The sequence below is a fragment of the Idiotropiscis lumnitzeri genome, chromosome 13 (genome assembly GCF_059441095.1).
Source record: "Idiotropiscis lumnitzeri isolate Australia: NSW breed Sydney's pygmy pipehorse chromosome 13, RoL_Ilum_1.0, whole genome shotgun sequence".
In the NCBI taxonomy this organism is placed as follows: Eukaryota; Metazoa; Chordata; class Actinopteri; order Syngnathiformes; family Syngnathidae; genus Idiotropiscis; species Idiotropiscis lumnitzeri.
Genome location: NC_142403.1, coordinates 5,650,122 through 5,663,365, shown reverse-complemented (window position 1 = coordinate 5,663,365; position 13,244 = coordinate 5,650,122). Strand labels below are relative to the sequence as shown.

Sequence of the window (13,244 nt, the reverse complement as noted above, 5' to 3'; positions counted from 1 at the left end):
ATTCTATCTATAACAAACAAATAAATATTCCTTATGCAATCGTCTCTTAAACATGGAATGGAAACTGACTGTAAAGTTAATATTGTCATTTATACAACATCTGCAATTATTCTGAATGATTTTTCGAATCTACAGTAGCTTTGTAGGTCATCATGTTTTGTGCATCTGATGTAATTGAGGTTTATAGAGGTCAAAATATTGAATTAGAATTCCATCCATCCATTTTCTATTTTCTAAGTAGGGTCACGGGTGTGTTGTAGCCCATCCCAAAATCAATGGTCACTAGAGGGTGGCACCGGAGTGGATTGTTACTCCCATCCCATTTCTACGGAAGAAAAAGTAATCTTGTCCCATGGTTAAAAAAACATAACCACCAAAAAAAAAAAAAAACAAAAAAAAAAAAAACAACCTGCCTCGTTATGTGTTGGCTGAAAATAACTCCCTCCCGCTGTCCTGCTCCCAGACACAATGACTCCCAGTCCCTTGTCACTCCCATTATGGAGGTCAGCTACATTAAAAATGGCGGCACATCTTTCCAAGTTTTTTTTCCCCATACTGGATAATCCCGCTCCCATCAGATCACATGAAGTTTTCATCCTGCAACGTCCCAATCATGCGATTAAAGATAAAGTTGATTCCCTTCCTGTGGAAATCCTGTAGGATTCCAGTGACGCATGGGTTCCCCCCCCAAAAAAATTTCAGCCTGTAATCGCTGCCAGCTAATTGCAGTGCACTTTATATTATATAAACAAACAAAATATTTCATCTTTCATGTGTAATTATTTTGTTGTTTTGACTCCTCTTGCTAAAATACTAGACATTCTGATGGAGGGCTTCTTAAATGGTTGATGGCTCATACACACCAAAGATCTAGAAGCTTGAATCCCCTGCCTTCCCTGCATTTACAGACAACAACCCACCCCTCACAAATTTGACATTCGTTTCACAGACTTATGCCCGCCCACCTCACATATACTTCAGTCTAGAACAGGTGTGGGCAAACTACGGCACAGGGGCCACATGCGGCCCGTTAAACGTTTTAATCCGGCCCTCCAAACTTGAAAAATATTTAATGACTAAACCTTGTTAATGTTTTATTTTCTAAATACTCTAGTGTGTCAAACACAGATATTTTGTTGCAATGCTTTTGTTCATTTTCATTTAAGATTAAATGTATTTTTTTTCTCAGATGAGGTGAGGTTAACAAAACACTCCATCCATCTGCTCCTGGTCACATTTTAGAAGTAATTGTGGCCCACCAATCAAAAAGTTTGCCCACCCCTGGTCTAGAATTACCAAAATACCCCAAAGACAACAAATCTATGTGTCTTGTCACCCAGAACAAGGATGTACTTGTAGATTTCCTAAACATAACATCTAACCCCCTCACAGCCAATTGTCTTAAACATCTGCCATTCTACTTCTTAAGGAACCACCTTTTTCATGCTATAGGTTTTCTTTTGCTGGAAGTTTTTGTTAGAGGTCACATATTTAGTATTTTTTAGTTTAATATGAAGTATCAGTGATTCAGCATAGACACTAAATACTAAATAATGTATTTATCCTGGGACTACAATGAAATAATTTTCAAACCTGTAACTAACGGTAAAGGCTCATTTCAATTTACACATAAATAGAGAGGTGTTTGTGTTTGCTCACCTACAGTAAGTTTTTAACTTCAACTTGGCTGTGTTTACACAACGTTCGCCGTAGCCACGACAGCCACTGTGGACAAAATAGAATGGGAGACAACATTAGTGGTGAGATGGGCAAACATGACAATCCGTGATTGCTGTGGATGCTCTACAAGATTTTTAAAATGTCCAAAAAAACTGTCATGTCAGTCTCGGTGTGGATATGAAACCTGGTCAGCCAAAGTAAAACAGAACTTAATAGCATGCATCAAAACTTGGAGGTGGTCCATAATGGAGTGGGAAGCTTATATATTACTGCCATCCCACACTTGCCTCCTAAAACGCTTTAATGCTAAGCCACGCGATTAATTTACCGACTTTGTACAGTGCTCACTGTGGTTCACCTTTTTATGAGGCTTAATGTTGAACGTGTTTGTGTGAAAAAGCATGCGTGTTAACGCACTGTGCAACGTAAACAACGGGCTCTTTTGGATGTTTTGAGGTGTGCCTCCTGCACTGACACCAATTATGGAGCCACATTTCATCTCTAGAAAGCCTTGACAGAACATGAGAAGCATGAGGGACGGGGCCAGGAAGCAACATCCTGGCAACTGTATTACTGTAATTTTTGTCAAATCCTAAAACACGTTATAACAGATTAAGTCAAGTTCGCTGTTTGAGCATGTGGCAAATTATGTATAATGGGCAAAAAGAAAAGGCTGTTGAAAGTGACTTTTCTGTGTTTTTGGGTGATCAGTTTATGATTTAATTTGTTACTGTCTGTGTATTTCTGTCGGATAGTTAAAGTGCTGGGCTTTTTGGGTACCTTTATTTGTATTGCTCTTTTGTTGCTTTGGAACAACAGAACCAATGTCATTCCCACTCCAAAATGTAGTGTATTGTATGAATAGGATCTATTTTAAAGTTAGAGCAATTCTCCAGCTGAAGAAAATCAGTATTACAAAATAAAAGCCTGTTAAAGGCCGGTACCAGTGACGTTTTTATCCGTGATAGCTTTAATCAAAGAACATATTGCATAGCATATTGTACATAATGTTCAAAATACACAAATATTGGGGTCTGCTTTTCATTGACTCGCATAAGAAAATGACGCAATTTGGCTTCTCCGATTAAAACCTTTGCTGTATCAGCACAAAGTAACCAAGTTGCCCTCCACTCTGAAAGGGAAACACACTGACTGAGCTGCACAGTAGGCGGACCATTCTCACATCGCTGCAACAAGAATAGAGACAGCTAAAACTGTTTCAGACTATAAGATGCACAAATATAACAATTGCTTGAAAATAAAGAAAAAAACTAATTGGCTATACTTTTACAAACATAAATGAAGCGCTCCAGTACTTTGAAAGTGTGTTAGAGGGATCTAATATGCTGAAAACTCCCTCCACATTTATTGGAGTTGATAGTGTATCACTGTAGATTATAGCTCTGGTGACTATTGTTTCGAAAAGAGGCTTTTGGTCTGAGTGGCTGTTGACCTCATGGCCCTCGTAGAGGGAGGACCATTTTCCTTTCAGAGTATTTCCTTCCACTGCTGATAAGAGAAACCAGGGTGATGCCCTGCTCATAGATGTTTGGGAGCATTCATCAGATGGCCTAAATTTAGCACTTAAACACATTTCTATTCTCACGAGTTTTGATGTATGAAAAGATTAAACTGCAGTGAAAAAAAGCATTCTAATTTTGCTTTTGGCAAACAAAATAGATACACAACTGTACTTTGTGTTTTGAGGTTTTATCTTGATGATGCGATCACATGTGGGGTCAAATCCAAAAGTTTCCTCTGATCCTCTGCGGATAGTGCACGCATAAACAGAATGTAATGTTGTTAAAATTAAATAAAAAAAATCTTAGGATTGAAAAATGAGATTACATGTAATTAAAAAAATAAAATAAAAAAACAACACCCTGTATAATCAATTAAATAATACACATCTTTTTTCGAGGCGGCACGGTGGACGACTGGTTCGCACGATGGCCTCACAGTGAGAGACAGCATCGGGCGTGGGTTCGATTCCCGGCTCCGGCCATCCTGTGTGGAGTTTGCATGTTCTCCCCGTGCCTGCGTGGGTTTCCTCTGGGTACTCCGGTTTCCTCCCACATTCCAAAAACGTGCATGGCAGATCGATTGAACACTCTAAATCGCCCCTAGGTATGAGTTTGATCGCGGATGGTTGTTCGTCTCTGTGTGCCCTGCGATTGGCTGTCAACCAGTTCAGGGTGTCGCCCGCCTACTGCCCGAAGATAGCTGGGATAGGCTCCAGCGACCCTAGTGAGGACAAGTGGTACAGATGATGGACATCTTTTTTCGGCAAATAAAAATGATTTCTTAGTTAGAAAAGGCTTGTGCAAAAATGCTTCTCCAGAAAACATCATTGAAAGTGTTTAAAACCGATGTTCCTGTCACACTTTTCTTTTCTTTTAAATATTAAGTCAAGGGGTGTGCCTCTGCATGCCTGTGGAATCATGTGCAACCAATCGATATTTGAACATGAGAGCTGTCATCACTGTCTAACCATGCATGTAAATGTCTCCCTCTAATTGGTTAAATGTGGTTAAGACACTGTTGTGTTGTTCTGTTAAAATACCGAAACAGCACTGCACTGCAACATCTGTTGCATATTTATTGCTATGTGACTTCAAACAACTGTAAAAGCTGCACATGCACAATTATTACCTTTTAGTCATTTTATTTTTTACTTACATCTCATGAGGATCTTTTCAAATTAATTTGAATGAAATTCAATTGAGACGTTTTAGAGGCCACGTGACTGGGTTTCATTGTTGCCTTATTTGTGACAGACAGTTTGTGGAGTTTATTCTTGTGAGGTCTCATTAACTGTCATGACTACGAATAAACACCTTCCCAGTTATTGCCAAAAGTGTTTGGATAATAGCACCTGTCTGATTGTTCATGAGAATAGGAAATACTTCTCTTTTAAGGAGAAATTCTTGAACCGTGTGGATGCAATCAATGCTACTTTATGTTTTTACACTGTAAATCTCTTCCACCAGACCCCAAGAGCCAGCAAGCGTGAATGAGCGTCAGCAATAATTTTAAACGTATAACGTGCATTGTTTTTGACCACTTGAATCTCATCTAAATAATATTAAAATATCATTCCGTCCAATTTATATTCCGCTTATACTGTCCAGGCTATTGAGAAGCTCGAGCCTATCTCAGCTGACTTCGACCAAAAGGTGGACACTGTGGGTTTATTGTCATCCAGTCGCAGAGTAGTAAATATAAAGACAGACAAACATTTACGCTCGCCTTGTCACTGAGTGGGAACTGCCTGCACTGAAATCAGGCAAATGTACCACTTCACCATCAATTTTCAAAGTAATGTGTGCAAAATCTGAATTCTTCCTGACGTTATTTCAGTTTTATGTCCTCATTTTGCCTCCTTCCATAGCGACCTTCCTGTCTAGTCTTGGCCAGTATGAGATTGCAATTCCAGTACGTGTCGGACCCAATGGAGAGATGCTGCACACAAAAGATTCTCATTACCACAGAAGAAGACGCAGTACAGAAGAAACAGCATCACTTGACACTTCTGTATAATTGTTTTTTTTTTTTTAACTCGTATTATTATAGCTATCAAATGTTGCTTCATGTGCAGCCCTGACTTTTGTCTATCTCTCAGCTCTACTACCAGCTATCTACGTCACGCAACAACTTCCTGCTGAACCTGACGCTGCAGGGAGGCCTGTTATCCCGCCAGTTTAGGGTGGAGTACTGGAAAAGAGGCAGATTAGCCTGGAGTCATCCTTACTCGCCCAACTGCCATTATGTCGGACACCTCCAGGGCCAGCCGCATTCCAGCAAAGTGGCTCTCAGCAACTGTAACGGCTTGGTAAGCGTGCAACTTCCAAGAGACAAAGTGAGGATGAAAATTAAAAATCCAAATCATTTATGCATAAACTGAAACAGATATTAGACTTTGAATCTGAGATTAATTTTCAGCATATAAAATAATAGAAATTGAATTCACGATCCATTTTCTAAGTCCTTTATCCTGATGAGGGTCATGGTGAGCTGGGGCCTACCCCAGATGACTTTTGGCGAGACAAGCGCAGGGCACACAACTATCCACACTCACTTTCACACCTAAGGAACATTTTGAGTCGCTAATGAATGCTGCATGCTTTTGAATGTCGGAGGAAACCGGAGTGCGTGGAAGACCCACGCAAGCAGAGGGGGAACATGCAAATTGCACCGATGGATTAACAAATTATTTACACTATTTGCTCGTCCGAGATCGGCTGACAAACAGTCCAGTGGATGGCGTATTGTGATCAGATTTTAAGTGTATGCCGACTACAGGCACACTAGAAAGTAGAAACCATTCTTACTTTGTCCCGACCCTGAACCACAACAAGGACACATCTAAAGGCTCTGAAAATTGCACAATATACCATACCCCGTTGCTAAACACTGCTGAATCTCTTAGGTTGTTCAAAGACAGTTTGGGTAATGTGGGAAATCATTAAAGGGGAAGTCATCCCCGAAAATTGTGATCCGGAAAATATGTTCTATGCAGGTCCACGATTTAAAACATGGCATTCTGATTAATTTTTGCATTTGTAGAATATGAGTCAAGCAGTAAAATCTCATTTCTGTGTTTCATTTCTGTGTTCTGCGTTTTAGCCGTTTTGTCAGTTGTTCAGGGCTCCAATAACGGCCAATCATGGCTCAGCTTCAGAAAACAGGTGCGCCGTGATTGATCGTTACCTGAGACTTGAGCAATTGTGATGTCATTTTCAGTCAACAGAAAGTGGCTAAAAACGGGTGGATTTTGCTGCTTAAGTGATATTCCACAAACACAATATTAATCAGAATGCCAAGTTTAGACTAGTAAAGGTTGACTTCCCCTTTAATTAAAGTTACAGTAGTCAACAAAACAACTCTCAAAAGACTTAAATATGTACTGAAGACCTGTTATTAACACTGAACATTTAAACAACCTTCCAAAGCAGCGGTAGGTTTGTTTATCCTTTTGTAAACTATTATTTCCATCTGTGCTGCCTCATACTGTGATGAAGTCACCTCCGGACAGCACAACAGAGGGTTGGCATTGACTTCCATTTTGAAATTTGACGCTGATCATTTTATTTGTCCGAGTGCATTTTCCTACAGTCATATCTCAGTGTAGCTGTGTATCCTCTCACCACACACAGCAGGCCCCGCAATAACACTTGCATGCGCAGCTGAGGATTAGATGTGGTCACAAAGCGTTAATAAAGCGCACACTTAATTACTGTTGGGCAGGCCAGCATGAACACATTCATCCAGCGAGCGGGTGGTATGTCCATGGGAGCATCACTAACTTTATTATGGGATTAGATACTCTTTGATAGCTGCCGCAGTGGATGGAACGGCGATGCTGTCTCTGAATTGAGGCGGGCACTTCTAAACAGAATCAAAAGTGTTGTCGCCCTGTGTGTGATGGGTTCATCTCGCTCTTCTCATGCATGCTTTCACATGGGTTTGTCTGAATGTGTTGCATGTGTCCCATTCATACTGTATGTGCTTTTCTACAAATAGCCTGATTAGAGTGTATCGGTGAGGGCTATTGTGACTACACAGTAATAGATCTACTATGGTGTAATTATCTTGATGCGTTTTTTTTTTTCTTGTAAACTGGATTGGACACTTAACGACACAATCGTGTGCTGACTTGCATTAAACCATCGAAATAAGGATTCTCAAATACAAATGTTTTTCATGGACTGGCACGGCATTTCAAAATTTCATGTTCGTTTTGATGTGATTGTTGGATTGTGTTGTTTTTGTCTCTGCAGCAGGGGGTGATTGTTGCTGGGGGAGAAGAGTACCTGATTGAACCCCTTATCTCATCAGCTAACCAAACCAAAACGGAGCGAGGGGACCGGGCTGAGGGGCGCCCCCATGTGGTTTATAAGCGCTCATCTCTCCGCCATCAATACAAGGGCCAATCTTGTGGAGTCATTGGTAAGAATAGGAATCATTCTGGCTAGTTTTAGAAGTAGCAGTGAGTTCCAGACTCAAACCACATGGCCAGCTGCATTGTGGACTGCGGTGGTGTCTGAGTTCCCACTTGTGACCCAGTCTGTGTTACAGGGCGTCGCTGAGTAAATATATGATTCAGTTTATGACAAATAAAAGTTAAAATAGCATCAAATTCAGCCTTTATCCAACCACTATTCTTGAAATTGGTTTTTCAGAAATCATTCTTATGACTTTGTTGAGCGACGATGCAGTCTGCAGTATATTATTGACATGTGGATCCTGTTCCTTAGATGAGAAGTCTGTGAAGAGCTCGTCATGGTGGCAGCGGACACTGAAGACGCCTCCTCATCATGTGGGTCGAGGCCAGTTGCCACTGAAGCGCTCGGTGAGCTGGGAGCGCTACGTGGAGACGCTGGTGGTGGCTGACAAGATGATGGTGGGCTACCATGGCCGCAAGGACATTGAACAGTACATCCTGGCCCTCATGAATATTGTAAGTTTTACTACACACAAGATACATGTTAACAGTTACAATGTGGAGGAATTTTAACCTGCTGCTTTGCAGAATTTCCAACACGAGTTAACATCACTCGAATTAAAGATAAGTGTGAAGTTCACAAAACCTCACACAAAGTCAAAGTCTTGTGCAAGGAGACCCGCTGCAGTCACTGAACCGAGAGCAACAATTGAGCATGAATGCACGCAAATACCATGGGAATTGTTTCATGATGTGTGCTATTCCATTGCTTCGTGTCCTGGACCAGCGTGCACATCAGTTGGAGAACAGGCGGTGGCAAAACAGTAGAATGATGTTTGTAAATTCCTTTACATGTTGGAAATTAAACAAATTATAAGAAAGACCGACCTAACAATTCTTTAAAATGTGTATACATTTTTGGGACACCCTGTATAAGCTAAAACTGGGCTTGCCAAGGATGGGCGGTATACTGTATTTTGTACCATTTGGAATCACTCATCACCAACCTCCTCACTTATACCAATACACACACATTTGGAATGCGCCTAATGAATGGTTGTTTAGTAGCTATTGTTGAAAAGCAAGCTGTTGTAGTTCTATGGAGCAAAGTATGCCAAGTTGCAGTTGATACCTGTAATGACAAGCGTGCAGCTTGGGCAACCAGCTTTTTTCATCACTGTTGGCACTTTAATTTGGAATGCTCACAGGCATAGTCGTCTTATTTAGGAGCTATTGATATTTGCGCACACACTCTTCACAAACACAAGTCCCAGTTTCATATTCATAGTGTTTATTTCTTTGTTTATTACTGTCGTTGAGATGTCAACAGATAAATATCAGTAAGTAATGTAGTCGAAATGGTGGTGAAATTTGTCTTTGTAGAACAGCTACAGTGTTACTGTGCATTCATTTACTTATAGTGATGTAGCAATAAAGTCGATATTGCGATTTTAAAATTGCGACGATATCGTTGTCGTCATATTTGCCCACTTCAGCTGAGCGCAGTGTTGCGAACTAAATAGCCAATCTACTATTGCCGCTGAATAGGAATAAGGGTCAATAAGGAATAAGACTGTCCCAGCCGAATTCGTTGTCATTGCTGTTATGCACAAAAACACAATATTGTGCTGTTTTTCAAGTATGAGCTTTTTTTTTTTTTTAACAATCTCATGAGTTTTTTTTAATAATATCGCCAAACTTCCCACAATATTGTGATATTTAGCGTATTGCAAGATTTATATCATGATAAGATCGCATTGTGATGCATGGATATCATCACATCCCTATTTACTAATGTATTAAAATGTGTTTAAAAATCCAAAAAACTCAATAGGAGAGATTGTGGTCGTCAATAACCATTTATCCGTAGTTCTTCCCCATTTTGATGAACTGAACTAGTATGTCAGCTTTTTAAGACTGGTCTTTTCTTGTTTCCCTGGAGGTCAGGTTGCCAAACTGTTCCAGGATTCTAGCCTGGGGAATGCAGTCAACATCGTGGTGACGCGACTCATTCTGCTGATGGAGGACCAGGTACATACAGTCACCTCTCTTTTCGCGTTCAACTTGTGCCTTCGTGGCCCTTTTCCAGGGATGAATAAATGTATTAGCTTTCCATTAACAGTGTGTGACGAGACAGTGCCGCAGAATGCAGTCTAATGTTGACCTGCTTGTGGTTTCATGGATGAAGATGTATTAAACTGTCATTACTGTGTGGCTTTGAGGTTTCCTAGAGCTGTCCCAAAAGGGAAAGAATAATGATTTATTCTTTACCTACAGCCTAAAAATTAGCTCCATAACTCACCACTTGGCTTGAGGAAATAAATGTTAGACTCATTAGTGCCGTTATCCTTGCTCCAAGGATTGTTGGATTGAGGTTGGGAGGATATTGAAAGCAGTTTTGGTCAACGGTTCTATGACTAGTTTCCAAGTATGAAAAAGTGCTCTGCCCTTGGAAAGACAAATCAGGAGCGCAGTGTGCCCAGAAAAGAGGGACTGCGGGATGAGACAATTCCATTTTTATGTCACCACATGCATTCCTGGGTTACAAGTTGTAGCCAGCTGTGGCCAGCAGAATACTCCTTTCCTTCTGCTCAATGTAATTGCATTAAACCAGAACGGACCCTATCACTTATCATTCACCCATGCGTGTGATTGGATGCAGAGAGTGATTTAAAGCAGTAAAATGGAAAGTTGAGGTCTAGCAGCAGCCTCTGCTGCCAAATGTGATGACACTGAGATGCTTAACCGTTGTACAAGCCTCCGATTGTCTCTACACAGCCCGACAACAACTGATGCAGTTGCATCAGTTGCCAATACGATGTCCAAATTCTCCAACATACTTCCAAAACCTCGTGAGTTTTTTCCAAGACAGCCAGACATTAAGCATTTGGAGTCAAGTGTGCCATTAAGGAATTTCTTACTAGCCGTAAGTTAAGCCAAAGAGGAGTCTCACTCATATTTTCAAAGGCCTCTACACACCAATCCATTACACCGAGCACAGACTACCAAATGATGGATGTGTTGGGAGCGAGGCAACTTATGTGCGCTGAAAGGCCCAGATGGGCACAACATGGATCCAAACACGCGAGACTTGATTTATGCTGGCATGAAAATGAGGTTATGCCAGTTTTTACGCTGAGTGCATGGGCACCATTCTACGCAAATAGAGCCCAAAATGTTGGGTGTCCGTAGTTGTCATTACGGTGTAACATTCCTTTCCTCACTAATTAATTCTGTGTTGCGATATACTGCGTTACCAGTGGCTGGCCGTGCAGGTCAGACGAAGACCTTCAGTGAAATTCTACTTAGCCCAAATTGAATAAATCCCCCTCATAGCACCATCATTTATGATGCCACGGCTAGAAATAAATACAGACGCACTCATCTCGGCTCACTTTTTGAAAGGTTCGTCTTCAGAATGGCCTGGCAAATATATCTTCAATAAAATCCTCACTTATCCCTCCTTCGGCCATCGTGGGTTAAAAAAGCAAGAATATATTTTAGATTTTCGAACGATCGCCGGGAAAGACCGTCTGGTGTTGATTTCTACATGGCGCCTCCCTGTCACAAGTGAGTATCGAATCACAGAATGCGTTCGCACCTTCACCATAAGGCCTGCGAGAAGGCGCACCGGAACCAACTTGTGATCTGATTGGCTATTGCAACTGTCTATCAACTCTTAAATCCCGTTGACGCACACAGCAAAACAAGCAACACAAGCTGGCTGAATTCTATATCAATTAAATAAACTCATGAATATGATCATGATTTCTTGATTTTGCTCGGTCAGCTTTGACCGCCCACCACTGTGTCACGCTCGTGTGACGTCATAGCCACACTATTTAAGTAGGCTGACGCAGGTGCTAAATCCATAAGGTTTACTTCTATATTGCTTGATGGAAATAGGATTAGGCAGACCTGGGAAAGGATAATACATTAAAATGAATGTTTGAAGCCAGCGTTCAGTCTGTCACCGGTAGAAAATGACACGCAATCATGTTTCTGTTATATTTCTGATGTCTGTTAAACAGGTTGTGCGAGCTATGATAAAGTAGAGTATAATTCAAAAGTGAGTGAAATTCAAGTTGGATTTTCCCACTAGTTCACATTTCCTCTCTCTTTTCTCTGTCTCCATCATCAGCCCACATTAGAGATTAATCACCATGCAGGCAAATCTTTAGACAGCTTCTGCAAATGGCAGAAATCTATCCAGCACCGGAGCAGTTATGGGAACGCTATTCCTGACAATGGCATCGCTCACCATGACACTGCGGTACTCATCACCAGGTCAGGAATACCAGTTTTTATGTCTTAATCTCACAAGGAAGAGAATGGCTCTGGATGTTTAAGAAAATGTTTATGTGTTTCCAAACAAGTGTTTCTTTAAAGATGACCTACCTGAGAGAATCTGACTCTGTCTTGTCCTTTCTCTTATGACAACAGCTGCGTCTGCTCTGCTTGCCTCAGCATAACGGGCAATAACTTATATGAGGATGGAAGGAATCAAAAAACAGATGTATTCTTTTCATTTATTAGGCCTGTAGAAAAATGTTATTTGCTGAAATATAGAAATAGTGGAACGTCATTAGAAATGTATGTTTTTTTATTTTATTATTTATTTATTTTTATGATCTTCAGTATGTTTTTATTGGTTTTCAAGATAATTTGGGTTAGAAATGAGCAACATGCCCTTTTCCAAGCTATTTTCATTGGTCAGAAATAACTGTGATTTTGAATGGTTTTCTCGTTCATATTAAAAAATATTCAAATTGCAACGAAGTTTTGCGCCTACTGGGTCTAGGTTCATCTTGATTTGCGATGGAAAACAGCTTTCTTCTGATTGGTTAGATACCAATATGTGTGTCTTGTGGCCACCTCGCGTTATTGTGTTGGCTCAGTTAGAAATCAGCCGGCCAGAATTGAGTTGTGTTTGGCACATTTCGTGAAGGTTGCCTTCGCCAACCTTCTTCCACTTGCGCCACAAATGCATTTCCGAGTTTTAAGCCGCAGAGCCACGTACACTGGCCAATCCCCGCTTGGCCGCACAACGTCATCATCGATATTGAGACATTGAAAAGCATTTCGGGAATGACTTGGTTCACGTTGCTCAATCTCCCTCAGATTGCTTGTTGTGTGGCCACAAGGTCATGTGGAAAATCTTCCCGGGTGACCGGGCTGAAGCATTTTTACCTAGGAAAATGCGGTATTTTTAAACAGACCAGGAAAAGGGGAAAGGAAAACTAAAGATTATAAGTAAATCAAATTTGTTCACGTGTGAATTTCTTGTTTATTGCTTTCACAGTTTTTTCGGTCATTGTTACTGCTGGAGTAAAACACAAGACAATGGCATGTTAAACCGATAAAAACCTGATGCTATTGCCTCTGGAATGTGCTGCACAAAACAACACAACCACTGCTTGCACAAATATTTTCCTATTCTTTTCGAATAGAATGCAGGACATTTCATGTTGCAGGATATTAGAAGTCAAATTGGTTTCCTGCAATGTGTGTTATTAATCAAGATGAGGCTCCAAGTTTCTTTCTATTGTTCTTTAAATACAGTCACATTCTATATGTCTAGTTGTTTACTCTATGTCAAAAGTGTGATATTGTTTGCAAT

At 40.7% G+C, this 13,244-nt stretch overlaps 1 protein-coding gene across 1 annotated transcript in view; it reads left to right on the top strand.

Annotated features, from left to right (window-relative positions):
- Window positions 1-13,244, top strand: part of adamts10 (ADAM metallopeptidase with thrombospondin type 1 motif, 10) — a 39,147-nt gene that overhangs the window by 7,078 nt on the left and 18,825 nt on the right. Inside the window, exons 3-8 of the mRNA XM_088312365.1 lie at window positions 5,072-5,214; window positions 5,303-5,512; window positions 7,461-7,629; window positions 7,938-8,140; window positions 9,572-9,655; window positions 11,766-11,911. Coding sequence (XP_088168491.1) covers window positions 5,072-5,214; window positions 5,303-5,512; window positions 7,461-7,629; window positions 7,938-8,140; window positions 9,572-9,655; window positions 11,766-11,911 — 955 coding nt within the window. The remainder of the gene's footprint in view (window positions 1-5,071; window positions 5,215-5,302; window positions 5,513-7,460; window positions 7,630-7,937; window positions 8,141-9,571; window positions 9,656-11,765; window positions 11,912-13,244) is intronic.